The following is a 21869-nucleotide window of genomic DNA, read 5'->3' as shown; positions in this document are numbered from 1 at the left end:
CCCCTTTATCCAATACTCTACTACAAAATCTATTCATGCATGCGATGACATTGGATGAAGTGTCTCTTTTCTTTTCTCAGTCCCCATTATTCCTTGAGATCTTTGAAGAATCCTGAATAATACAATAGGCTTGTGCCTACATGGCCAGTAGAGAGTGATGAGCTTTTCTTCCATGGTTGCACAATGGAAATGCCAAGAAGGGTTACTGTTCTTCATTGAAAGGAGATTGAAGGGATTAATCATGCACATTATCAACAAAGCATGGCTTCTAAATCCTGAATCTACCTGGTTACTCCTCCACTTATGTACCTCAAAGAGTGTGTACATGTACAGGCTTTAATACCGGTATGCACTGCATAGAGTGGTTGTGTAATTTTTTTGTGATGTGTTCAAAGAACCATAAAAAGGTTAAAGTACATGATTGCATTTTATGCCAGGATGTAAAAATGTAGGCCTATACATGTACACATCAATATCAAAGCAGGTACATGTAATATTGTTAAACGGATGCTCCGGGCTGAAAATATTTTTATCTAAATATACAGAGTATATGTCATGAAAGTTACCATTATGGTTAAACTTTGCCATCCAATGGTACATGTAACTTGTATGGAATCTTTGATTTTGATTGGCTGCTGATCTGCATTAAAAAAAGTTACCATAATAGTAACTTTTGTGCGACAGGGCCCAGAAAAGCGCAGCATATCACTGAAAGGTAGGCTAAGGTCGTCATCGGCTTCTTGCCCTATTCATCACGATGAAATCGAGCAGAAGCAACACAAACCACGCTGACAAAGAAGAGGGAAAAAATGCTTTGGATTGTGCTCTGTACTCCCGTCTATTCATTATACCTCTTCCAACAGCCAATTTAGGCATCTATTCAGCCTCCAAAAAGAGCTGAGGAAATAGTTGTCTTGCAAGGTCGGCCCACAGATCCTATAATATACCATACAGAATGTGTTCACACGATTTTTAAAGCTATACAGCGCAGTTACATGCCAATCCAGGGGTCTGTGACAGAATGTCACACATTTTGATTTGTGAGGTAGATTAGATTGCTCATAATAATCAATGTACATATAATTAATCTAAAAAATCAATCCTATACTCAATTGCTTTGCTTTGTGTTTAACTGGGCCATGGATGTACATGTAGGCCTATAAAGTCAACTTGAATAGAAGAAGACCGACATGATGCATATCCGAACCATTTACTATATCCACTAGATACACATGTACATGTACATGTATGACACCAAAGAATGATTGGCATTGAATGCGATCTCGAATGTTTAATACATAGAGGGAAATTTTTTTAGCCTCAATGGATTTTTAATGGCATGGATACCAGTTCGTTCTACTGTAACACCATGGTTACGTGTTGCAAAACTGACAGACTGGCATAGATTAAGACATGCATTCAAGCTCCATGTGAGCTGTATACTATAACACCCGAAAAAGCTTGAAATTGTCAGGGCCCGAAATCATGCAAAAGACCAAAGTCTGGCAGCTCAGGGGCCCGTTTCATAAAGGACTTGTAACTGTTGTAACTTTGCCATTACGGCAACTACCATGGTAACAGGGCTCAGCAGCCAATCACAATCAAGGTTTCCATTGTAGTTGCCATAATGGCAAAGTTACAACAGTTGCAAGTCCTTTATGAAACGGGCCCCTGGGGAGTGTTTCATAAAAAATTTCGTCGACAAGTTGTCAGATCTGACAACTTTCCTCGACTTCCATTGGCTGAGAGGCAATATTACTGTGGTAAATGTTGGATGAAATGGGACTTGTCTGATAAAACATCAAACAAGTTCTTTTATAAAATGCTCCTTTATCAGAGTACAGAGTAATGCATTTTCAGCATTTCATGTTTGCATTTTTAAAGACAGCCGTTATTAAAGTTGCTTGATCACAACCTTACTCTGAATGAAACTGAACACCTCTGAAGAATATGATTCGAAGGAATAGCCTGAACGCGACCTTTTAATACAGGGGTATCAGAAGGCTGTTGTCTGCCACTGATTGCCTATTGAGCAGAGCAGCCCGTATCGAAGCCATTAATTTAATCGAGTCACAAAGGGGGTATTGAAATGCCCCCCCCCCCCTGTATAGAGCTCATTCATGTGCAGAAATAGGCAATGGAGGGGATGAGAAAGGAGTGAATGAGTGGTTAGTATTGCCGGCCCGGCTTTGTTGGAAATGTGAGGAAGAATAACAAATGCAGCCCCCAAACCTACCAATCTACATGGAATGTATAGCATGGGTAGCAGTGCCTTGGGCTCGGCAAGGTTATGATGATAGAATATCAAGGCACTTGGCAGAATTGTTGTAATGTTTGAATGTGTGATAAATGTGCATAATTTTAATATGGGAAAATTCAGTACAATGTAGGCCTATAGCCTAAGGGTACATATTCTACATGTAAACGTAGGTGCTATGAATTGTTTTTAGAAGCATATCATCTTCCCTGCGCCGATGACCTCCACCCCTTAGTAAAGTAGTCTTACTTTTTATCAATCAATATCTGAACTTTGACTTCATTTAAATGTCTACATAAAAATACATGCAAGTATTAAACAACACGCACCTGCCTACCTGCATCCTACTTGAGCCAAGGTTCTTTGTAACTCGCAACTTAATACTGCTACTCTGGTTTCAAATTTGCTTCTTAATGTATTATAATGAAAGCATAGGCCTACATTTATATCAAACAATGCAGGCCTCTATGTGTACAATTCTAATCCATATACAGAGAACAGTACCTGATAGAATGTACATGTACATGTATACAATAATGACAAGCCTTCGCTCAAAATAACTTTGTTATTAAAAGATGGGCTAGATTTCCTTCAGAGAGAAATGAATGTGTAGAAAAGCATTTACAGATGTCAAGATGAATGCGATAAATAGAGATTTTTTTATTCATTGGTTGTCATCGTCTTTTGCTGTCAAACTCACCACAAATTGAAACAGTAGAGGGCCGACGTCATGCTGCGTCACTAACTTCCATGTCACTGGATGCACCGAATTCAGGACCACTATGGTAGTCCTCATGTGCAACGTTCTTGGTCCGATGTTCATGGTCATCACCTGGTTCGTGTGCAAAAGATCCTCTTCGCTGGACTTGAGATTGATGACGTGGACCTCCCGCGAGGTTTCGTCCACCTGGGCGGAGCAGCCGAAGATCGCTGCCTCGTCCGACGTGAAGGCCTGGACGAAGGGGGAGGTGTACGCTAACTGGGTGCTGCAAGACCGTGGGATGGTGGCGAGAACTGCAAGAAGAAACATTTGAAATTATCCAAATAAATCAATAGCCTTTTCAATTACCATTGAAGTCTAAACTTCTGAAGGTTTCCATGGCGAAGAAGAATAGTGTAGTAGGTTTCATGGTACACCGTGTATCTTTCTTGGGCAAGTGTTGGTCCTGAAAAGGACCACCCATTGAAGTCTACCACATGCATGCACATTTTGTAGCTATATGTTTTATTCAAGACTTTCAAGTGATGTTTATAAAAATGCATTCTAACAGCATGTCACACAAGGTGATGACACATTGGCCTAATCCAATTCAGATAAATGTAGACCTAACATTTACTATTCAATTCAATACAATACAATTCAATACAATTCAATTCTTAATTTTATTTCCATTGAACCATAAATAATCAGACACATTTTAGCTGATTGACATTTTAAAGAACAGCAGTATAAAATAAAGCATATCTATATGTAGGGGGTCCACTACAAGCAATGTGGAGCCCCCTTGAAAATGTAAGAATAATTGGGTACATTAAAGCTAAATGATAGTAGTAGCAGTTAACACTGAATTAGTGAGAAAGTCTGTAAAACCAAGTTTAAATATTACTATATCATCGTGGATCTAGATCTGGTACAGTTACATAAACTGAACTCCGTGAAATCATAAAATCTAAGCTGAAAAACGATCACACTGAAGATCGCCAACACAGATAGGCACACGTGGGACAGTATATTATTATTGCTGGAATAAAGACCCGACGGAAGTGCCCGAATCCGCGCTTATTTTGCTTATTTCTCAGCAATTACACAATTTCTTCCAGAATCCTTTGGCACATATTTTTTATTCATACAAACAGACACTTGGGTGGTCATTATATTGGATTCTGTAAAAAGTCATTTTGAGATCGTTACCAAAACTGGAATTTACCTTTAATATTAATTTATACTTCAAAGGGTCACGTGTCCAATATGTTGCCAATATGTTGCCAACATGTTGAAATCATGGAGGTACAAATGCTATTTATCTAGGGCATACCATGAAGAAGTAGTTATCAATTTTCAATTACGGTGATATCAGATAAAATGCCAGTATACATTGTAAGCCATGTAAAATACATGATTGCGCTGAAAATCACACGTGTCATGAATATTTCATTGACGTATCCCTTTAAAAATGAATTTTCTGATGCCTGAGACTATGACTAACACCGGGATCTACCTTTTATCAGCACGCCAGTGAACATGACGTTGAAATAATATATGTCTGATTTTGAGACATGATTAATCATTTTCTTTCCTCGCACGACATCCGCCTTGCAGCAGGTGCCGGCGACAGTGTCTGTATGTTATGCCGATGGTTAGCTTCCAACCGTGACACATAAAGGTTGTGATATGTTGTACTTGAGAGGCTATAGAGGATGGAGGAAGGTTGCAGAAGAGGAGGAGATGTAGAAGAAAAGGAAGGTGACAAAGATGAAATATGAAGAACTTTAAGAAGATAAAGATGGAAAAGGAGGAGCAAAGGTAGGAGGGCAGAGGAGGGAGAAGGATGAGGAAAGGAATCAAAAAGAATTTTAAGATGAAGGAGGAGCAGAATGAGGAGAATGGGGATAAGTAATGAAGATGGAGAAGGAGAAGGAAGAGGAGAAGGAGGAGGAAGAGGAGAAGGAAGAGGAAGAAGATAATGGTGACAACAACGGCGATGGTGAAGAAGGAGGAATAAGAGGGGAGAAAGAGGGGAGGAGGGCAAAAGAAATGGAAGATGGTAGATGTAGATATACAATAACAGAGGTCAACAATTTCTTTGATATGATGCCTCATGTCAACATTTAGCACTCAAAAATTAACCACTAATAACCAACAAAAATCCCAAACAAATAAAACTGCCTGTATTTACAGTGAAAATATTTACATTTTGATTCTTATATTTTTTGACAAATAAATTTCATTTTCAAAACATTCCCCCAAAGGAAAATCAGCATGTTTGCACCTAAATCCCAGGCTAGACAGATCTACCAGATAAGAACTGCTTGGGGAAATGTACAGAGGAAATTGAATTAAAGTGGAATAGACTATCACCAAACACATTATCAATACCAGCATTTGATATCACAAAAACAATATAATTTCTTAATGCCATTTTACAATACTTGCTTGAAGAAAGTTCTATAATGTAGATACATACATGTATGTATTCACTTTCAAAATGAAGGTCAAGTCCATGATCCCAAATCAGTTGATTTTTCATTTCTAAGAGACAATCAAATATTGTACCGGTAGGCCTACTTGAAAATGTCATAAAAATCTGAAGAAAAATATAGCCATGAGTCATGACATTTGATAGTATCTCATATTTTTTCCTGTCAAATTTTTGAGGGTATTGTTGACCATTTCGGAGATTACTTAAAAAAAAATAGAGTAGGAAAATCACCTCTAGTGTAGTACATTCATACTCTACAGTGCGTATAAAAAAAACCGGGACAGTTTTGAAAAGTCTATCAAAATTTTGTTTCAAATTATGATGTCTATATTTTGATATTAATAGATGCTCTGATGACTTATCTTTCAAATGCCATTTTGAAAAATGAGTTTTGTTCATGCTTGAGCGAACACGAAGCGTTTTTGTCAGGGGTTCAAAAAAAAGGCTTGCGCCAAATGGCATCAAATGAGAAAATATTGATCATCAGACTTCTTCCTAGTTTTCATTAAACTTTATATTCTCATTTCTTAATTTCTGCATCAATTATGTTCATACTTGGTAAATATGATCCTTGGGTAATACCACATGTGTAATCATGAAGATGATGGGGGTCAAAGGTCATCTAGGGGTCAAACGATTATATTGCATAATTTGATTATCGCAAAATCAGGCGAGACTTGTGATTCACAATTAAACCACCTTGTTCCATTTAAATATTTCATCTCCGAGCATTGAAAATTCTTTGATAAGAAAAAAAACTTTTTTGTCAACCTAAGCAAGGAGATTTCCATTATTATAAATGGGAAACCTTGTAATATATTCATGTCCTTTTATTATTTGCAACAAAGGTTACGGTGCCTTGAAAAGACATGAATCCTATTGTCAAGGGGACATTGATTACGTGAACAAGTTAAATTGTGTGCTTGACAGGGCAATTTTAATTCTAACAGAAGGATTCATGTCAAAGGCACCATAGCCTTTGCATCACATAATACAAATATTTGATTAAATAACAAGCTTTCCTATTAGGAATGCGAATCTCCTTACTTGGGTCGAGTTTTTTTAGCTTTTACTCATGAAAAAAAAAATCACTGCTGAAAGATAGGCCTACCATATAAAAAAAAAACAGAACAATTCAAGTCAATGAATAGAATTCGAAAATTTTGGTAAAGATAATGAAAGGATTAAAAGGAGGTTTGCTGATTACATGTAGATACAGATTTATTTCCAACAGAACATAATAAACAATTAACAAGTCTGATGTTCAATATTTTATGCCATTTGGCCTTTTTTTTGGACCCCTGACAAAAACGTTTCGTGTTCGCTCAAGCGTGAGCGAAACTCAATTTTTAAAATGGCATTTGAAAGATAAGCCATTAGAGCATCTTTTAACATCAAATAATAGACATCATAATTTGAAACAAAATTTTGATAGACTTTTCAAAACTGTCCCGTTTTTTGTTATACGCACTGTAGGCCTATAGTCAACAGTTTTTATTAGGCCTAGTTTTTATTTTTTGACATGGACTTGGTAACAAATACACATTTTTTTTACAGATTATATTTTAGCTACATGTAGGTACAGTACAGTACATGTATGTGAATTTAATTTTATTATCATACAGTACTGTATACCTGTGTACGTGTTAATCAAAAGAATCACAAATTCTATAAAAATTAGATTTTCAGAATACAGTGTACGCCTACATTTTGCAAAAATGTACAATAAGTCATTAATTGCCATCCAACAATAATTTCAATAAAATTAAATGTACCAATTACCTTGTGCATTTCAAGTACACGTACGTGTACATGTGCAAACATGCAGGCCTATATTTGTATTGCACACATGTCTAATAAATTGGAAAGAAACTATTGTACATGTACATGTATGCAAGAAATGACAATATTTTGAGCTGATCATTATTGATCCCCATTCATGGTTTCTCTCCACCTGTTTCTCCTTACACGAACAATCCAATTGGTACGACACCTCGGCGCGTTGCGGCCATGGAAAAAGCACGGATAAGCAACGGTTAAGAACCGCTCGTTTAGTGTTATTTTTGTTTTTTCATGTTTACTGTGTTTAATGTACATGGCGATGCTCCTTGCTAGGATGAGTGTGGGCTCCACTGCACATCTGTATGTAGCAACCCATCCATGCTTGCTTCTACTCATGTTCAGTAATACACATTTTTACACCCACACAAACACATTGTGCAGCTAGCCTGGGATACCCAGAGCACGGTGGTGTACGCATCCACACTCGAAATCCACTCCAAGTACATGAACACTAATTACAAGAGGCGAGCAAGATGGTATGATGCAGTCTGGTATATATACAGTACCTAGCGTACAACATACATGAATATTCCACCTCTATCAGGTCATGTGACATGATGAAAGATGGTACACCATACACATGTACGATTGCAAGAAACTTGTTATCAATTAGCAAGTCTTATTTACAGTCTCTAAATCAATGGTATGTCTTGAAATTAATTGTAAATTTGCAACTGATTGCTCTATCTGCTTCTTGAAATTCAACAAAGAGTGCAATCTGATTTACAGCTGGATGGAATTGATATTAATTGTAAACTTGCAACAGAATATTTGTGATTAATTGGAAATATTTTCTTGCAACACCCCCTATGGCAACCAATGTACATTGATAGAAATTAAAATAAATTGTAAATATTGGACATCACATGCTCATTACAGAATACAGGGACCTTTTAAAGTCAGACTACTTATCTTTGTACACAAGAAATGCACTCTTAATTTTTAAGCAATACACTACGGCTACTGTTTACGAACATTTTTCTGTATACTGTAATAATAATAATAGGCATTTATATAGCGTCATCTATCTAGAAATATTCTATTCCGAGGCGCATTGTTATTATTATTATTACCCCGGCTTTTAGCTCGAGCTGCCTTTCAGCGCTCATGCATTCAAGGAATTAATCCTGCTGGGTACCCATTCACCTCATCTGGGTTGAGTGCAGCACAATGTGGATAAATTTCTCGCTGAAGGAAATTACGCCATGGCTGGGATTCGAACCCACGACACTCTGTTTCAAAGTCAGAAGACTAATCCATAGGGCCACAACGCTCCACACTATGTAAGAATGCATTTTGGCAATTTATTCAACAATAATATAATAAACGAATTGAGGACAGTATATCCACGCAGCATACAAGTATGTAGGCTTTAATACACAATTACACATAGTTGATTCTATTAAAATACACTGTAGGCCTATCATAACATTACAAGTAAAATTGATGTTACAGTCAGGAAAGGCTGAAAAAAAATAAAGAAGCTTTTAGATGTTTTAATGCAGACCTATACAAAAAAAGTAAAACTTTATTACATTATTTTTCATCATTAACTTTATAATATCATTGGAAAGCAGGCAGAGCTCAGGAGAATGCAATTAATAAAAGTAGCAACATCGAGACCCCAAAATAAATAAAGAATCTCAAACTTACCTTGGCTATATGACAAGCAGTAGATTATAAGTCCCCAAACCTCTGGTGTCCACTCCATTTTCATTTTTATAGGATCCTCTATTTCAGTTTAAATGTCACAACAAATTATACAACACATTGGAGTTATCATCCAAGTTTCAATATGCAATTCCAGCAAAAAAATGAGCAACAACCAATAAACTACATCCACATGTAGATTATTTTGGAGGCTGAATTTGCATCCCTTCCAGTATATTTTCACAATGTAAAATTCCTAGTAACTGGTACATCCAAGAAATCTACATCCTTTGCTAACTTTCCTGAGATATTACTGCAAGGCGTCTAAACCCGAGTCTCCTCCATAAAATCAGCATGGCTCCATCGTAAAATATTCATGTAATATTCACGTAAGCTGATTTTCAAAGTGGGCAATGGCAAGGTTTTACTGGAAATCTTCCATCACACACAGGGTCGATTCACTTGTAGAATATTCTTGATTATGTAACGAATCCGTTATAGCACCACTTTAAAGGAGAGAGAGAACTGAAATCACTCTAAATGGAATTGATGAGCGCCTTGTAAGATCTAATTCCGATGAGATTTGTGAAGATCAGAATAATGCCTGTATTGGATGAGAGAAAATAAAACAAGATCGGGGGAAATTAATGAGCTGTCATTGAAAGATTATTTCTTTCATTTTTATAATAGCATAATTGGAAATTGCAGTGCCATAAAAAAGAAAGGAAAACATGAAGAAGTATTTTACTATTGAGTATTTTGAGTTATAATCATTTAATGATAATTAATCAGAAAATGTCATGATTTTCGGAATGATATAAGGTTTGTATTGATAAAGCCAGTGACATGTTCCTGAACTATAAAACCAGATATGGGAGTGAATTTTGACAAATTATTAACTTAGCATCTAGATATCTCCTTTCAAGTTGAGCTGAAGGAAATCAATAATTTCAGAGTGAAAAATATATTGTCGCCAGTCGTTCATAAAAACATCACCCAGGAGGCTGATTCATAAAGCGGTCTAGACAAAATTAAGTTACACATAAGTTTGACTGGAACATGAAATGCCATAAAAAGGATCCTAGATGTATTTTATAACAGTTTTAGTCACATTAAGCTGTAGTATTATGATGATGAAGATTAATGTAATAACTTGAACATTTACACATATCATTTTTCTCTCCCACCCCTCCCCGAAAAAAAGTAATAATAGAAAATAATATATACACAAATTAGAAAAAAGTAAATAGAAATAAAGAAATTAAAAAATAGAAATTGAAATTCATGTTCCAATTTGAATTCTCTCTATCATTGATGTGAAATGTAAAAGATATTAAGGTAGACTTTATTTATGTATGAGACTTTCAAATTGGTTACAAAATACACTATTTTTTCATCAGTAATGATCTCAATACAGTATACAGCATTTTGAGAATCCCATAGAATGCACACTTCAGACCAAACTTGACTAGAAATGTTTGTAACACAACACCGACATCACTGTTGAGAAATTACAACAATAATATTATGAAACATTGCATTTCAATAAACAGTAAGACCAATCCTGCCAAAATTTTCACAGCAGGTTCAATTCCCCATACAACCGCAATAAACAGAGCCTTGAAATTGGAACGTCCGAATGACATGCGGAGATGTGGGGAAAGGAAAAGAGCGAGAAGATGATGGTCTAGAACGAGTGGGTCAGCAGTATGCACTCAAGCAATTTGCAATGCATTGGCGGCCAGCAAGGGGTAACAGCAGGGTCTCCGAGGGCTAATACCTAGGGACAGGAACCAGCAGGTTATTTTTCGGCCGTACGGGTTCACCAATTGGTTTTGGCGCCCCTCTGCTTCATATCCAACATGGACGTACGTTTTATAGGAAACCCAACCTGATCAAGGTACATGCACATGTAGCGGAGTCAGATCCTCAAGATTTGTTCGAGAAAAAATACATCACAAAATAAATTTAAAGTATCACAAAAACCTTGAGTGTACAATGTACTTTTAATAGTTAGGGGAGATTGGGGTTAGTTGGAATGCAGGGTAGGTTGAAACATTGTAATTTTCTTTAACGCCTATAATTTATGCAATACTGCGGTTACTGCCCTCAATTTATTGCTATTATCAACAGCCATCCACCATATTACAGACAACACATGTGCAACAAGCCTGGTGAAGTTAGAAAGGATTTTTTGTTTTTTCACCTTCTGAGTAATTTTTTTCTCTTTCAGAATTTTTATCTCAGAGAAGTTTATAGATCAAGTTGGCCTGTTTGGGGTATAATGGAAACTTGTACCAAGCTACAAAATAAGGTTATTAATATGCCATGGTGAAGTCCCTTTTTGGTGCTGTAAGCTTATAAATGTCAAATGGGCCTCTGGGGTTAGTTGGAACAAAATTGAAGGGGCTAGCTGGAACATGTTCCAACTTACCCCAAACATAATTATGAATAAAAACATTGGATATGAGAAAAAATGTATACAGTATTTCACTCTTCTGAACATGTATTGTATACCATGCTTGTTTTGTTTCTCAGTTAGGTCTGAGTGTGCATTTAAGGCCTATTGTAGGCCCCTAATGCAATATTAACCCATATCAAACTGGGGGGATCAATTTGAGCCCCCCCCCCCCCTGGACAAAATTTGTCCGTACGCTGCCGCGCGAAATTTTTGACCGCACCGCTTGCTGACTCTTTACTTTCAAGTCTTGCGCTTCTTTTAAGACCAAATTTGCGATGCCTGGGTGTGCGGTTTCAAAATTTCACAACATTTTGTAAGTAACAAAATTGCTCGAAAACGTGATTCTGTGTACAAGGTCAATGCAAATTGTGCTTTTCAACCAAAAATCATAAATGTTTAATTTTTTTTTACTTTTGTTGGTTCAAATGGATTTATTTTATGCTATTTATGATTGCAAAAGATTCCCCTACAAAGTTCATCGAAAAACAATAAACAACAAAGTTCGAAAAAACAAAGAAATACAAATTTTAAAAACAAAACATAAAAAAGAAACTATATTTTTTGCAATTTTTTGTGGATATTTGTTATAAAGGTAAAACTTGATACTCTCACCAAAAATTAGCATTCTACTCGCATAATAAATAGAGTTAAAGGCAAAAACATTTTAAAAAAACGAATTTAGGGCAGATTTCATATGCTTATTTGCATAATTAATCAATTAAAAATATAAACAATTAATTTTTGTCAAATAAATTTGATGCAGAAGTACATGAAATTGCTGATAGTACACTTACAAAATGTAAAATCAAACGCACACAAATTTAAGCGGAATTCTACTACACAGTCAGCTTGCTTGAGTGGCTGTATAATAGAAAACAAAGTTCAACAAATCCACTTTTAATATTTTGAACTTGAAAAAAATAAAGCAAATATGCTAAAACCATGTAATATTACGGTTGTACTTGTGTAGTTTTAGTATAATTTTTAATTGACCATGCAGTGTTCCAACTTACCCCGTATATGGGGCAAGTTGGAATGCTTGCGATGGTCTTGTTCATGGTGGATTTTTTTCAGTAACCATCATAGAGTTAACAATTTTATGGGATACATTTGAAGCCCTTAGATATATGCTTCAAGCTGATATATTGATTGTTTCTCAAATAAAATCTATTTGGATTTTACAGCCATTTTTGTCAAAAATGTTCCAATTAACCCCGATCTCCCCTACATATGTTGGGAGATTTCTCCGAAAATTATACAATATATCAAACTATCTAAAAACAATAACCATGATTGCCATCCCACCTTTTATGACTCGGAATATCCGATCTAGTTCACTGTCCCGATGTTCGGGTAGGTGGAGCGTAGTGTAGCGGTAGTAAAGTGGTGTGGAGCCTGCACGAACATCGCCTGAGGTACAGACAATGGTATGGTTGGAACTACCCCTTATCGACCACCTAATCTTCTAAGCATCGTATCTGCGAAAATATTCATCAATTTTACCCAGTTTTCGTCTCATTTGTGTAGAAAATTGAGCAGATCAGATTCCCATGTTTCGCTCTGCTACTCCGATTCAACCCACGTATATATCGACAAACAACGAATATGACGATTTTACATTTGCTCATTTGCACCCGTCTTTTGAAACCGACCACCCGCGTCACGTTAAGTTTACGGCCGATTCTTGTCGCGGTGGCGAAATATTTTTACTCTTCAAAATCAGTTCTATGATGTCAACATGCTAAATAATCGTCTCACTACTTCCACTGCGAGCTCCGGCACATGATTCGACGATTGACGACGAATATTTGTTCTAAAGCCGTTTCCTATCGGATTTCTTGGTTTTTCAACGGGATTTGGGTCTGGTCAATACAATTTTGATTAGGGCCTAATTCTACTACTAATTTTACTTTTTGTTGCTTCTTTTTTTCTCGTAAAATCGATTCTTACCGTTTCTATGGACACTGCGCCTACTCTCCCGCGCGTATCGTTTGTAATACGCAATAATTTTAACGCGCGCAAGGTGGTCGGTTTCAAAAGAGGTGGTCGATATGTGGAAGTCTCACCATACTACTAAATTATAACAAATTACTGGTATGTGGGAAACATTTGTCATTGTCCTCTCTTGAATTTTCATGCTCTCAGACTCAGTGACGTCAGTCTCAAGTTCCTCAACAATGACAACAGAACAGGGTTGTACAGTCAACACAAACATGAAAAACAACTCACACAAGATTCGAAATTGAAGAATCTAAATATAATGTTAAATTCCCCAAATTAATTACAAATTACAAGTCCCAATTTCCATCATGACAATTGACATGTTCATATCTTTAAAAAAATTAGAGAAAAAGAACAGTAACAATGATTTGACCTAATCTGGAGAATGGGCTTTGTGGAACGACACTCGACAGACGTCCCAGCCCCAGGCCAGGTCATACTCATAGGCTGTGCACTTGGAAATCCTATCCTAGCCGCTATTACTACGAGTGCCATGCTGCTACGCTACGCCGGTAGGCCACGGCTGAGCACCGGGCTGTGCAACGGTGGCCGATCCTGTCACGTCAGTGACAGTGTCAACTGTGTGCTGGGTTGGTCGTCAGTCTCCCAATTATTCCCTAATTGTCGAATTGTGAATTTTTAAACAAAATTGTCAATATACCCATACAGCTTGAAAGATCCAAAAGAACTACTTACCGGTAATACAGAATGAGAATAGCCAAGTCTAAATACATGAAAACACTTTTCCAGAGACACAACGAAGCGAAGTCCGGCTCCGAAATTCGACATAAATAATAGACATATCTCTAGAACTCGTACGTACTACGTACGCGCGCACGTACGATCGACGCGCGCGCGCCGTATACATACCGCACGCGATCAATATCGTCCTCGGTATGAGGGCGCTATTAAAGAAACAAGCAAAGTGCTGACGGTCGGAGAAAATAAGTGCAATGAATCAACATAAAAATTATGAAAAAAAATATCGTGCAAAGTCGATTACTAAAACAAGTACCGGAACCCCATTAATTCATCAAAACAACTTTTTTTTATAACTATGTTACTCATTTCTTTAATAGTCGTTTTTATGGTGAATATGATGCTATGATAGTGCCGGGTGATAGTGGCAGTGACGACGACGACGACGATGAGGAGGAGAAGGAGGAGGACTCTGGAGGAGGGTAATGAATGATTGATGAGGATGACGATGGTGGTGGCGATGAAGATGATGATGATGACAGGGGATGCGGAACGGTTTTCAAAGTGGGGGCTGAGCCAAAAGCGGGGGGTGGGGCTGACCGTGTAAAAAATCACAATCATTTTGATCATTTTTACATTTCAAGTTTGTAAACGGGTTTGGAAAAAGTGGGGATGGGGGAAAGCCCCCCCCCCCCCCGCTTCCGCGGCCCCTGGATGATGATGATGATGACGACGACGATGATGATGATGATAGTGGTGGTGGTGGTGGTGGTGGTGAGGAGTAGGATAATAACGCCTAAAAAAACAAGCTCAAATTCTTGGACATTAAATTTTCCTGTATTTACACCCGAATCGAATAATTAAACAATCCGAGCAGTAATCATGAACAACTGAGATGAGTATACTATGTGTAACTAAACAATTGGCGCGAGTGCGAATCGCAAGCTGATTTTTTTAAAAAATATAATTATACTCATCTTTTTTCATTGTTTGAAGTGATTCATGAGGAACTACTCAAATAATGCGAGCGTGAAGTGCGAGCTTTTTTTTGTAATCATGAACAGGGTGCGTTGGCCTATTACACTGAAAGAAAATAAGGAAATTCGAATCACGAGAAGAAGAAAATCTGTGAATAATGCTTAAAAAATGATTATTTTAAGACCTGTATTACCCTCATGAACAGAATTAGGACTATCTCTCTCAACATGCAACATTGCGAGCGAAAGATATGATCGATGACCTGAATGTTTTCCTTTTTTCCAATTAACCCCTCACATTATTCCATTCACTTTTATTCCTCCTCTTATCTTTCTTCTTGTTCTCCACTCCTTCCTTTTTGCACCACAAAAAGGGGGTTGGGCTTCACCCCTTTCCCATATGGTCATTGTGTAAAAATGGAAATCTTTAAGTCGCGATTATAAAGCATTTAAAGACAAATTTCTTGGGAATTAAACACGGTAAAAATTCACTGGAAAGGACTACAATATCATAACACGTGAAAATATTCATTTGACTGAGTACGAGTACAATGAAAAATATTCTTATATTGCAAGTAAACTTAGAAGAAAAGGAAAATGAAAGGGTGAAGCAAACTTTTCACAGGGGTATGTGCACGGCATACTCGTCGACGCGAGGCTATCATCTAAGTATAAATTACAACGTAATATGTGATAATATGAAGAAGTGAAATGAAGAAAATTTTGATATTTTTTATCGATTATCATTTTATTTAACAAACGGCATAGGCGGATCCAGGGGGGGCGGGCCCAGGGGGGCCGAGGGGCCCGCCCCCCCCCTATTGGCGGAGCAAAAAAATTAAAAAAAGGGGGAAAGAAACAAAAAAAGAAAAAGAAGGGGAAAGACAGGAGGAAAAAAAAGAGGAAAATATAAGAGGAGGGAGACGAATGAATAAAATAAGGTCAGGGGAAGTCTTGTAAAAAGATTTTTAAAAATATTTCATGTCACTATATTAAATTTTCGCTCGCACTTCGCGCTCGCATAATATGCATCTTCTTAATGGCTAACTGCAAAACGTCCTTAACAGGTCCCTTTTCGATCAGGCCAGAACCCATATTAAAAATTATTGCTTGCGCTTTGCGCTCGCAGTAATTATCTAGTTACATATACGCATCTTAATTGTTCAGGTTTACAAACATTGCCCAGAATGTTCAATTTTCAGGTCAAAATACATAAAACTCCCAAAGTGTTTAGCTCGTGCTTCCTGCTCGCACTATCTGAATAGGGCTGATGAGATTATTACATTTTTATGTTGTTTCATAAGAATAAAGCTAAGAAATGACTGTTAGGACATGGGCGTTTTGCACCCCCCCCCCCAATTTTTCACGACCAAGAAAAAAAAAGAGAAAAGGAAAGGGATAAGAAAAAAATATAGGCCTAATTTTTTCCAATTGTTATGTAAAAATCTATCACAAACTTTTATTTTTTTAATAAAAATGCCAAAATTTTTGCTCCCTCGCTTCGCTCGCTCGCAACTTCTTGTTAATTTTGCGCAATACGCTGTATCGAGCCCCCTCAAAATTTTTGGCTCATTACGCCACTGGGACAACCCCTTCAAAGAAACAAACAGAAATCAACTTTGAGCGGCTGATCGGGGAAAATATGGGTGAAAAAAAATTTCGGGTTCCCCCTATTGGCAGAAGCTGGATCCGCCCCTGAAACGGGACATGTTATAATTGATAACTTTGAATTATAAAAAAACAAGTGGAATGCCTCTGGCCGTCTCACCTGCATCACGCGATTCAATATAGCAGCAGTGCTGATTTTGAAAACTACTATAACTCGCACAAGATGTTCAGTGATACTTGGTTACTCTTATTTCCACGTTTTATGAACTAGACCAATACACTTATAGAGATATGATGGCAATTCAACAAATACCCCCAACGTGGCCAAAGTTCATTGACCCTAAATGACCTTTGACCTTGATCATGTGACCTGAAACTTGCACAGGATGTTCAGTAATACTTGATTACTATTATGTCCAAGTATAGTCCGGGTTATAACTGAGCAAGGTGCCACTTGGAGAAGGAGAAATTTTCATATAGTGCTTCTAGACCAGTTTTTTACGCTGAATATGAATATATGAGGTAAACAGGCTGTATCCTGAAAATTAACCTGTGAGGGCGCTTTTTTCAAAATGGCCGCCATATTTTCCGAGAATGAGAATTTTCGTACATAGATTTTGACATAAGCATTCAATTGCCATAAAAGTAGTGTCATATGAAAGCCAAATAAATTCCCTACAATTTGGTACTATTCATAGGGGATAAGTAGGTCATTTGGCTGAGATTTTAAGTAGAAAACTGCATTTTTTGTAATTTTTTCCCAAAAATTAAAAATTTTACAAATACATGATTTTACATAATTCTATGAAAAATTAATCAATTACCTTGAAATGTTCCTGAAAACTTTATTGATATACTATTATCACGTGGATGAAATTCCAACTCTGTATCATTCTTTTTAGCAAATTTATAAGGTATCAAACTAGTATACTTCAATTTCAGAAATGTCGCTTTTTGTATGCATTTCCGTAGATTAATACGTATAACATGTATAATACATGTATGTATAATGTATAGTTAAAACTTAAATGCTATTATCTCCGCTAGTTAATCACTTGCAGAGTTAAGAGTAGGCTTTTCTCTATCAGCTACATAAAACAAAATGTTTGCACATCGAAGCCTAACATTTTTAGGGGGTGGGGGTGTCGAAGTCCTCCCCCCCCCCCCCCCCGTTGCTATATCATGTTGTTGTATATTGCCTATTTGTTAGAAAAATAACTGTTTTTTGGAGCTCCCATTGAGGCAAAAGGCATTTCTGTTATACAGTACATCCACTTTAATTGCTTTGAAACCACTTGGCGATGAAAGAGTAGGCTTTTTTTCTACCAGCTACATCTAAAGAAGTGGCACATCGAAGCCTACCCCTCTCGGGGAGGGGGAGCTTTTGCTTGATATTGCCAATTTATTTGAAAATTCACAACATTGAGGCCAAAAAGCGTTTGTGCTTTGTTGTGCACCCCATTTTATTGATTTGCGACCACTTAGAGAGGAAAGAGTAGGATAGAGTAGACTTTACCAGCTACATATAAATTAAGCGCTGGCACGTCGAACCCTAGCCCTCTCAGGGGCTGTCTAAGTCAACCCCCCCCCCTCCTCTATATCATGTATATTGCCTATTTTATTGGATATTTCACCATTTTGGATCACCCATTGAGGCAAAAGCACGTTTCTACTATAATAATAGTACAGCCAATTTTATTTTCTTGCAATGACTCGGAGAAGAAAGAGTAGGCTTTGCTCTATCAGCTATATATAAAGAAGTGTTGGCAAATCGAAGCCTATCCCCTTCAGAATGTTCGGGGGCTGTAGAATTTACCTCACCAATTTTCGGTATTTGACTATCTATTGGACATTCACAATTTTGGATCACTCATTAAGGCAAAAGGGCGTTTCTACTATATAGTACAGCAAATTATATTTTCTTGCAATGACTTGGAGAGGAAAGAGTAGGCTTTGCTCTATTAGCTCCATATAAAGAAGTGTTGGCAAATTGAAGCCTATCTCATTCAGGCGGCTGTAAAAGTTACCCCACTAATTTTCGGTATTTGGCTACTTGTTGAAAATTCACCATTTTGGAGCCCCCATTGAAGCAAAAAGGCGTCTCTGATATATAGTTCTGCCACTTTTATTGCCTTGAAACCGCTTAGAGAGGAAATAATGGGCTTTGCTCTATCAGCTATAAAGATGTCCTGGCAAATAAAAGCCTACCCCTTCTGGGGTCTGTCGAAACCACCCCCCCCCCCTTTGCATTATTGCCTATTTATTGGAAAATTCACAATTTGTGAGCCCCCATTGAGGTAAAAAGGCATCTCTGATATATAGTTCTGCCACTTTTACTGCCTTGAAACCCATTAAGGAGGACAGAATATGCTTTGCTCTATCAGCTACCTATAAAGAAGTGCTGGCACATTGAAGCTTACCCATCTGGGCGGCTGTCAAACCATGACCACCCCTTTTGCATTATTGCCTAATTATTTGAAAATTCACAATTTGTGAGCCCCTATTGAGGCAATATGTACTTCTGCTGTATAAACACCCAATTACATTTTCTTGAAACGATTTGGAGAGGAAGAGTTTGGAGAGTAGATTCCCCTCTTTCAGCTATATATGTCGAATTGCTGCCATATCGAAGCCTGACCCACTTCAGGGGACTAAAGGTGTTACCCCACCTTTTTTACGATTTTTGCCAATTCATTGCAAAACTCGCAATTTTGGAGCCCCCATTGAGGCAAAAAAGGTGTTTCTGGTATATAGTAGAGCCACTTCTTTATATATAGCTGATAGAGGAAAGCCTACTCTTTCCTGTCCAAGTAGTTTCAAGGCGGTAATAGTGGCAGAACTATATATCAGAACTGCCTTTTTGCCTCAATGGGGGCTCAAAAATTGTGAATTTTCAAATAATTAGGCAATAATGCAAAAGCCAAGTGGTTTCAAGGGTGAAAAAAGGCAGAACTATATATCAGAAATGCCTTTTTGCCTCATTGGGGGCTCCAAAATGGTGAATTTCAAGAGGGGGGGGGGGAGTAATTTCGACAGTCCCCTGAAGGGAGCATGCAGGCTTTTATTTGCCGGCACTTCTTTATATGTGCCTGATAAGGCAAAACCTAGTCTTTCCTCCCTAAGTGGTTTCAAGGCAGTAAAAGTGGTAGAACTATATATCAGAACGCTTTTTTGCCTAAATGGGGGCTTCAAAATGGTGAATTTTTCAATAAATATGCAATAATGCAAAAGGCATGGGGTGATTTCAACTGCATCCCGGGGGGGTAGGCTTTTATTTGCCAGCACTTGTTTATATATAGCTGATAGAGCAAATCCTACTCTTTCCTATCCAAGTCATTGCAAGAAAATAAAATTGGCTGTACTATATAGTACAAATGCCCTTTTGCCTCAATGGGTAATTTAAAATACTGATATCAATATCTTACAAACTGCAAATGTTATGTTCAATTATACTAATCACTTGGTTCCAAGCAATTTAAATTCAATGTTCATATGAAATACCCAGGTTCATGAACACAATACCAGAGGTTCTAACAATTTTCATCTTAGTAATCCCAAAACAGTACTTGCTTATAAATCCATTAGACATAGAGGACCTGATGTTTGGCACTCGCTGCCTTGTGAAATTAAAAAATGTTCTTCGCTTTATTCTTTTATACGTAAGCTAAAAAAACACATTATATCATCATATGACTCATAAATAAAATAAATCTTCTTAAAGTGTATTTTGATAATTTATATATTGTTACACTGGCTTCCAGTTCCCGATGGGGGAGGGGGGGGGGTTAGGACATTTGTATTTATATTTTTTTCATCCTGTTCATGTCATCATTTTAACCTATGCCAATATATGTATTGCCATGATGGCACTCGGGGTCTGCCTCGTCAAGACCTTTCGGTCTTTTGCAGTCTCCCAAATTTCATTTTATATTTATGTATGTTTAATTGTTTTGTTACTATGTATTTCTCTGATATTGTATCTTGTATTTTCATTGAATGGAATTTGAATAAATTGAATTGAATTGAATTGAATAAAAAAAAAATGGTGTAATTTCCAACACACAGGCAATAAACATAATATAGAGGGGGAGAGGGTGACTAAGACAGCCCCTGAGAGGGCTAGGTTTCGATGTGCAAGCGCTTCTTAATAATGTGCAGCTGATATACCAAAGCCCATGCTTTCCTCTCCAAGTAATAGCAAGAAAATAAAATTGGCTGTAAGATATATAGTAGAAATGCCCTTATGCCTCAATCATGTCAATGGGTAATCCAAAATGGTGAAATCGCCAATAAATAGGCAATATACATGTTGTAGATAGAGTAGCTAGGGGGATGGGGTGACTTAGACAGCACCTGAGAGGGCTAGCGTTCGATGTGCTGCGCTTATTTATGTAGCTCGTAGAACGAACTCTACTCTTTCAAATCAATAAAATAAATAATAGAGCACAAACGCTTTTTTGCCTCAATGTTGTGTCCAAAATGGTGAATTTCCAAATAAATTAGCAATAAGCAAAAGGGGAGGGGTGACTTCCACAGCCCCCTCCCCCCGAGAGGGGTAGGCTTCGATGTGCTACTTCTTTTGATGTAGCTGGTAGAACAAAGCCTACTCTTTGCCTCTCCAAGTGGTTTTAAAGTAATTAAAGTGGATGGACTGTATAACAGAAATGCCTTTTGCCTCAATGGGTGCTCCAAAATACAGTTATTTTTCTAACAAATAGGCAATATCCAACAACATGATATAGCAACGGGGGGGGGGGGGGGGGACTTGGACACCCCCACCCCCTGAAAATGTTAGGCTTCGATGTGCCAACATTTTGTTTTATGTAGCTGATAGAGAAAAGCCTACTCTTAACTCTGCAAGTGATTAACTAGCGGAGATAATAGCATTTAAGTTTTAACTATACATTATACATAGTTACATGTATTATACATGTTATACGTATTAATCTATGGAAATGCATACAAAAAGCGACATTTCTGAAATTGAAATATTCAAGTTTGATACCTTATAAATTTGCTAAAAAGAATGATACAGAGTTGGAATTTCATCCACATGATAATAGTATATCAATCAAGTTTTCAGGAACATTTTAAGGTAATTGAATAATTTTTCATAGAATTATGTAAAATCATGTATTTGTAAAATTTTTAATTTTTGGGAAAAAATTACAAAA

General features: G+C 37.2%; 1 protein-coding gene across 1 annotated transcript; it reads right to left on the bottom strand.

Annotated features, from left to right (window-relative positions):
• Window positions 1–2906: 2906 nt before the first annotated feature.
• LOC129278263 (transforming growth factor beta receptor type 3-like) lies at window positions 2907–14211 on the bottom strand. The gene is made up of 3 exons (XM_064110584.1): window positions 14108–14211; window positions 8953–9553; window positions 2907–3271 (listed from the first exon to the last, which is right to left on the bottom strand). Exons 2-3 carry the CDS (start codon window positions 9014–9016, stop codon window positions 2922–2924), a joined length of 414 nt encoding a protein of 137 aa, XP_063966654.1. The 5' UTR covers window positions 9017–9553; window positions 14108–14211; the 3' UTR covers window positions 2907–2921.
• Between the last annotated feature and the right edge of the window lie 7658 nt (window positions 14212–21869).

The sequence above is a fragment of the Lytechinus pictus genome, chromosome 15, assembly GCF_037042905.1.
Source record: "Lytechinus pictus isolate F3 Inbred chromosome 15, Lp3.0, whole genome shotgun sequence".
NCBI lineage: Eukaryota > Metazoa > Echinodermata > Echinoidea > Temnopleuroida > Toxopneustidae > Lytechinus > Lytechinus pictus.
Note: the sequence above shows the minus strand (reverse complement) of the source record. Positions and strands in the feature narration are given on the sequence as shown.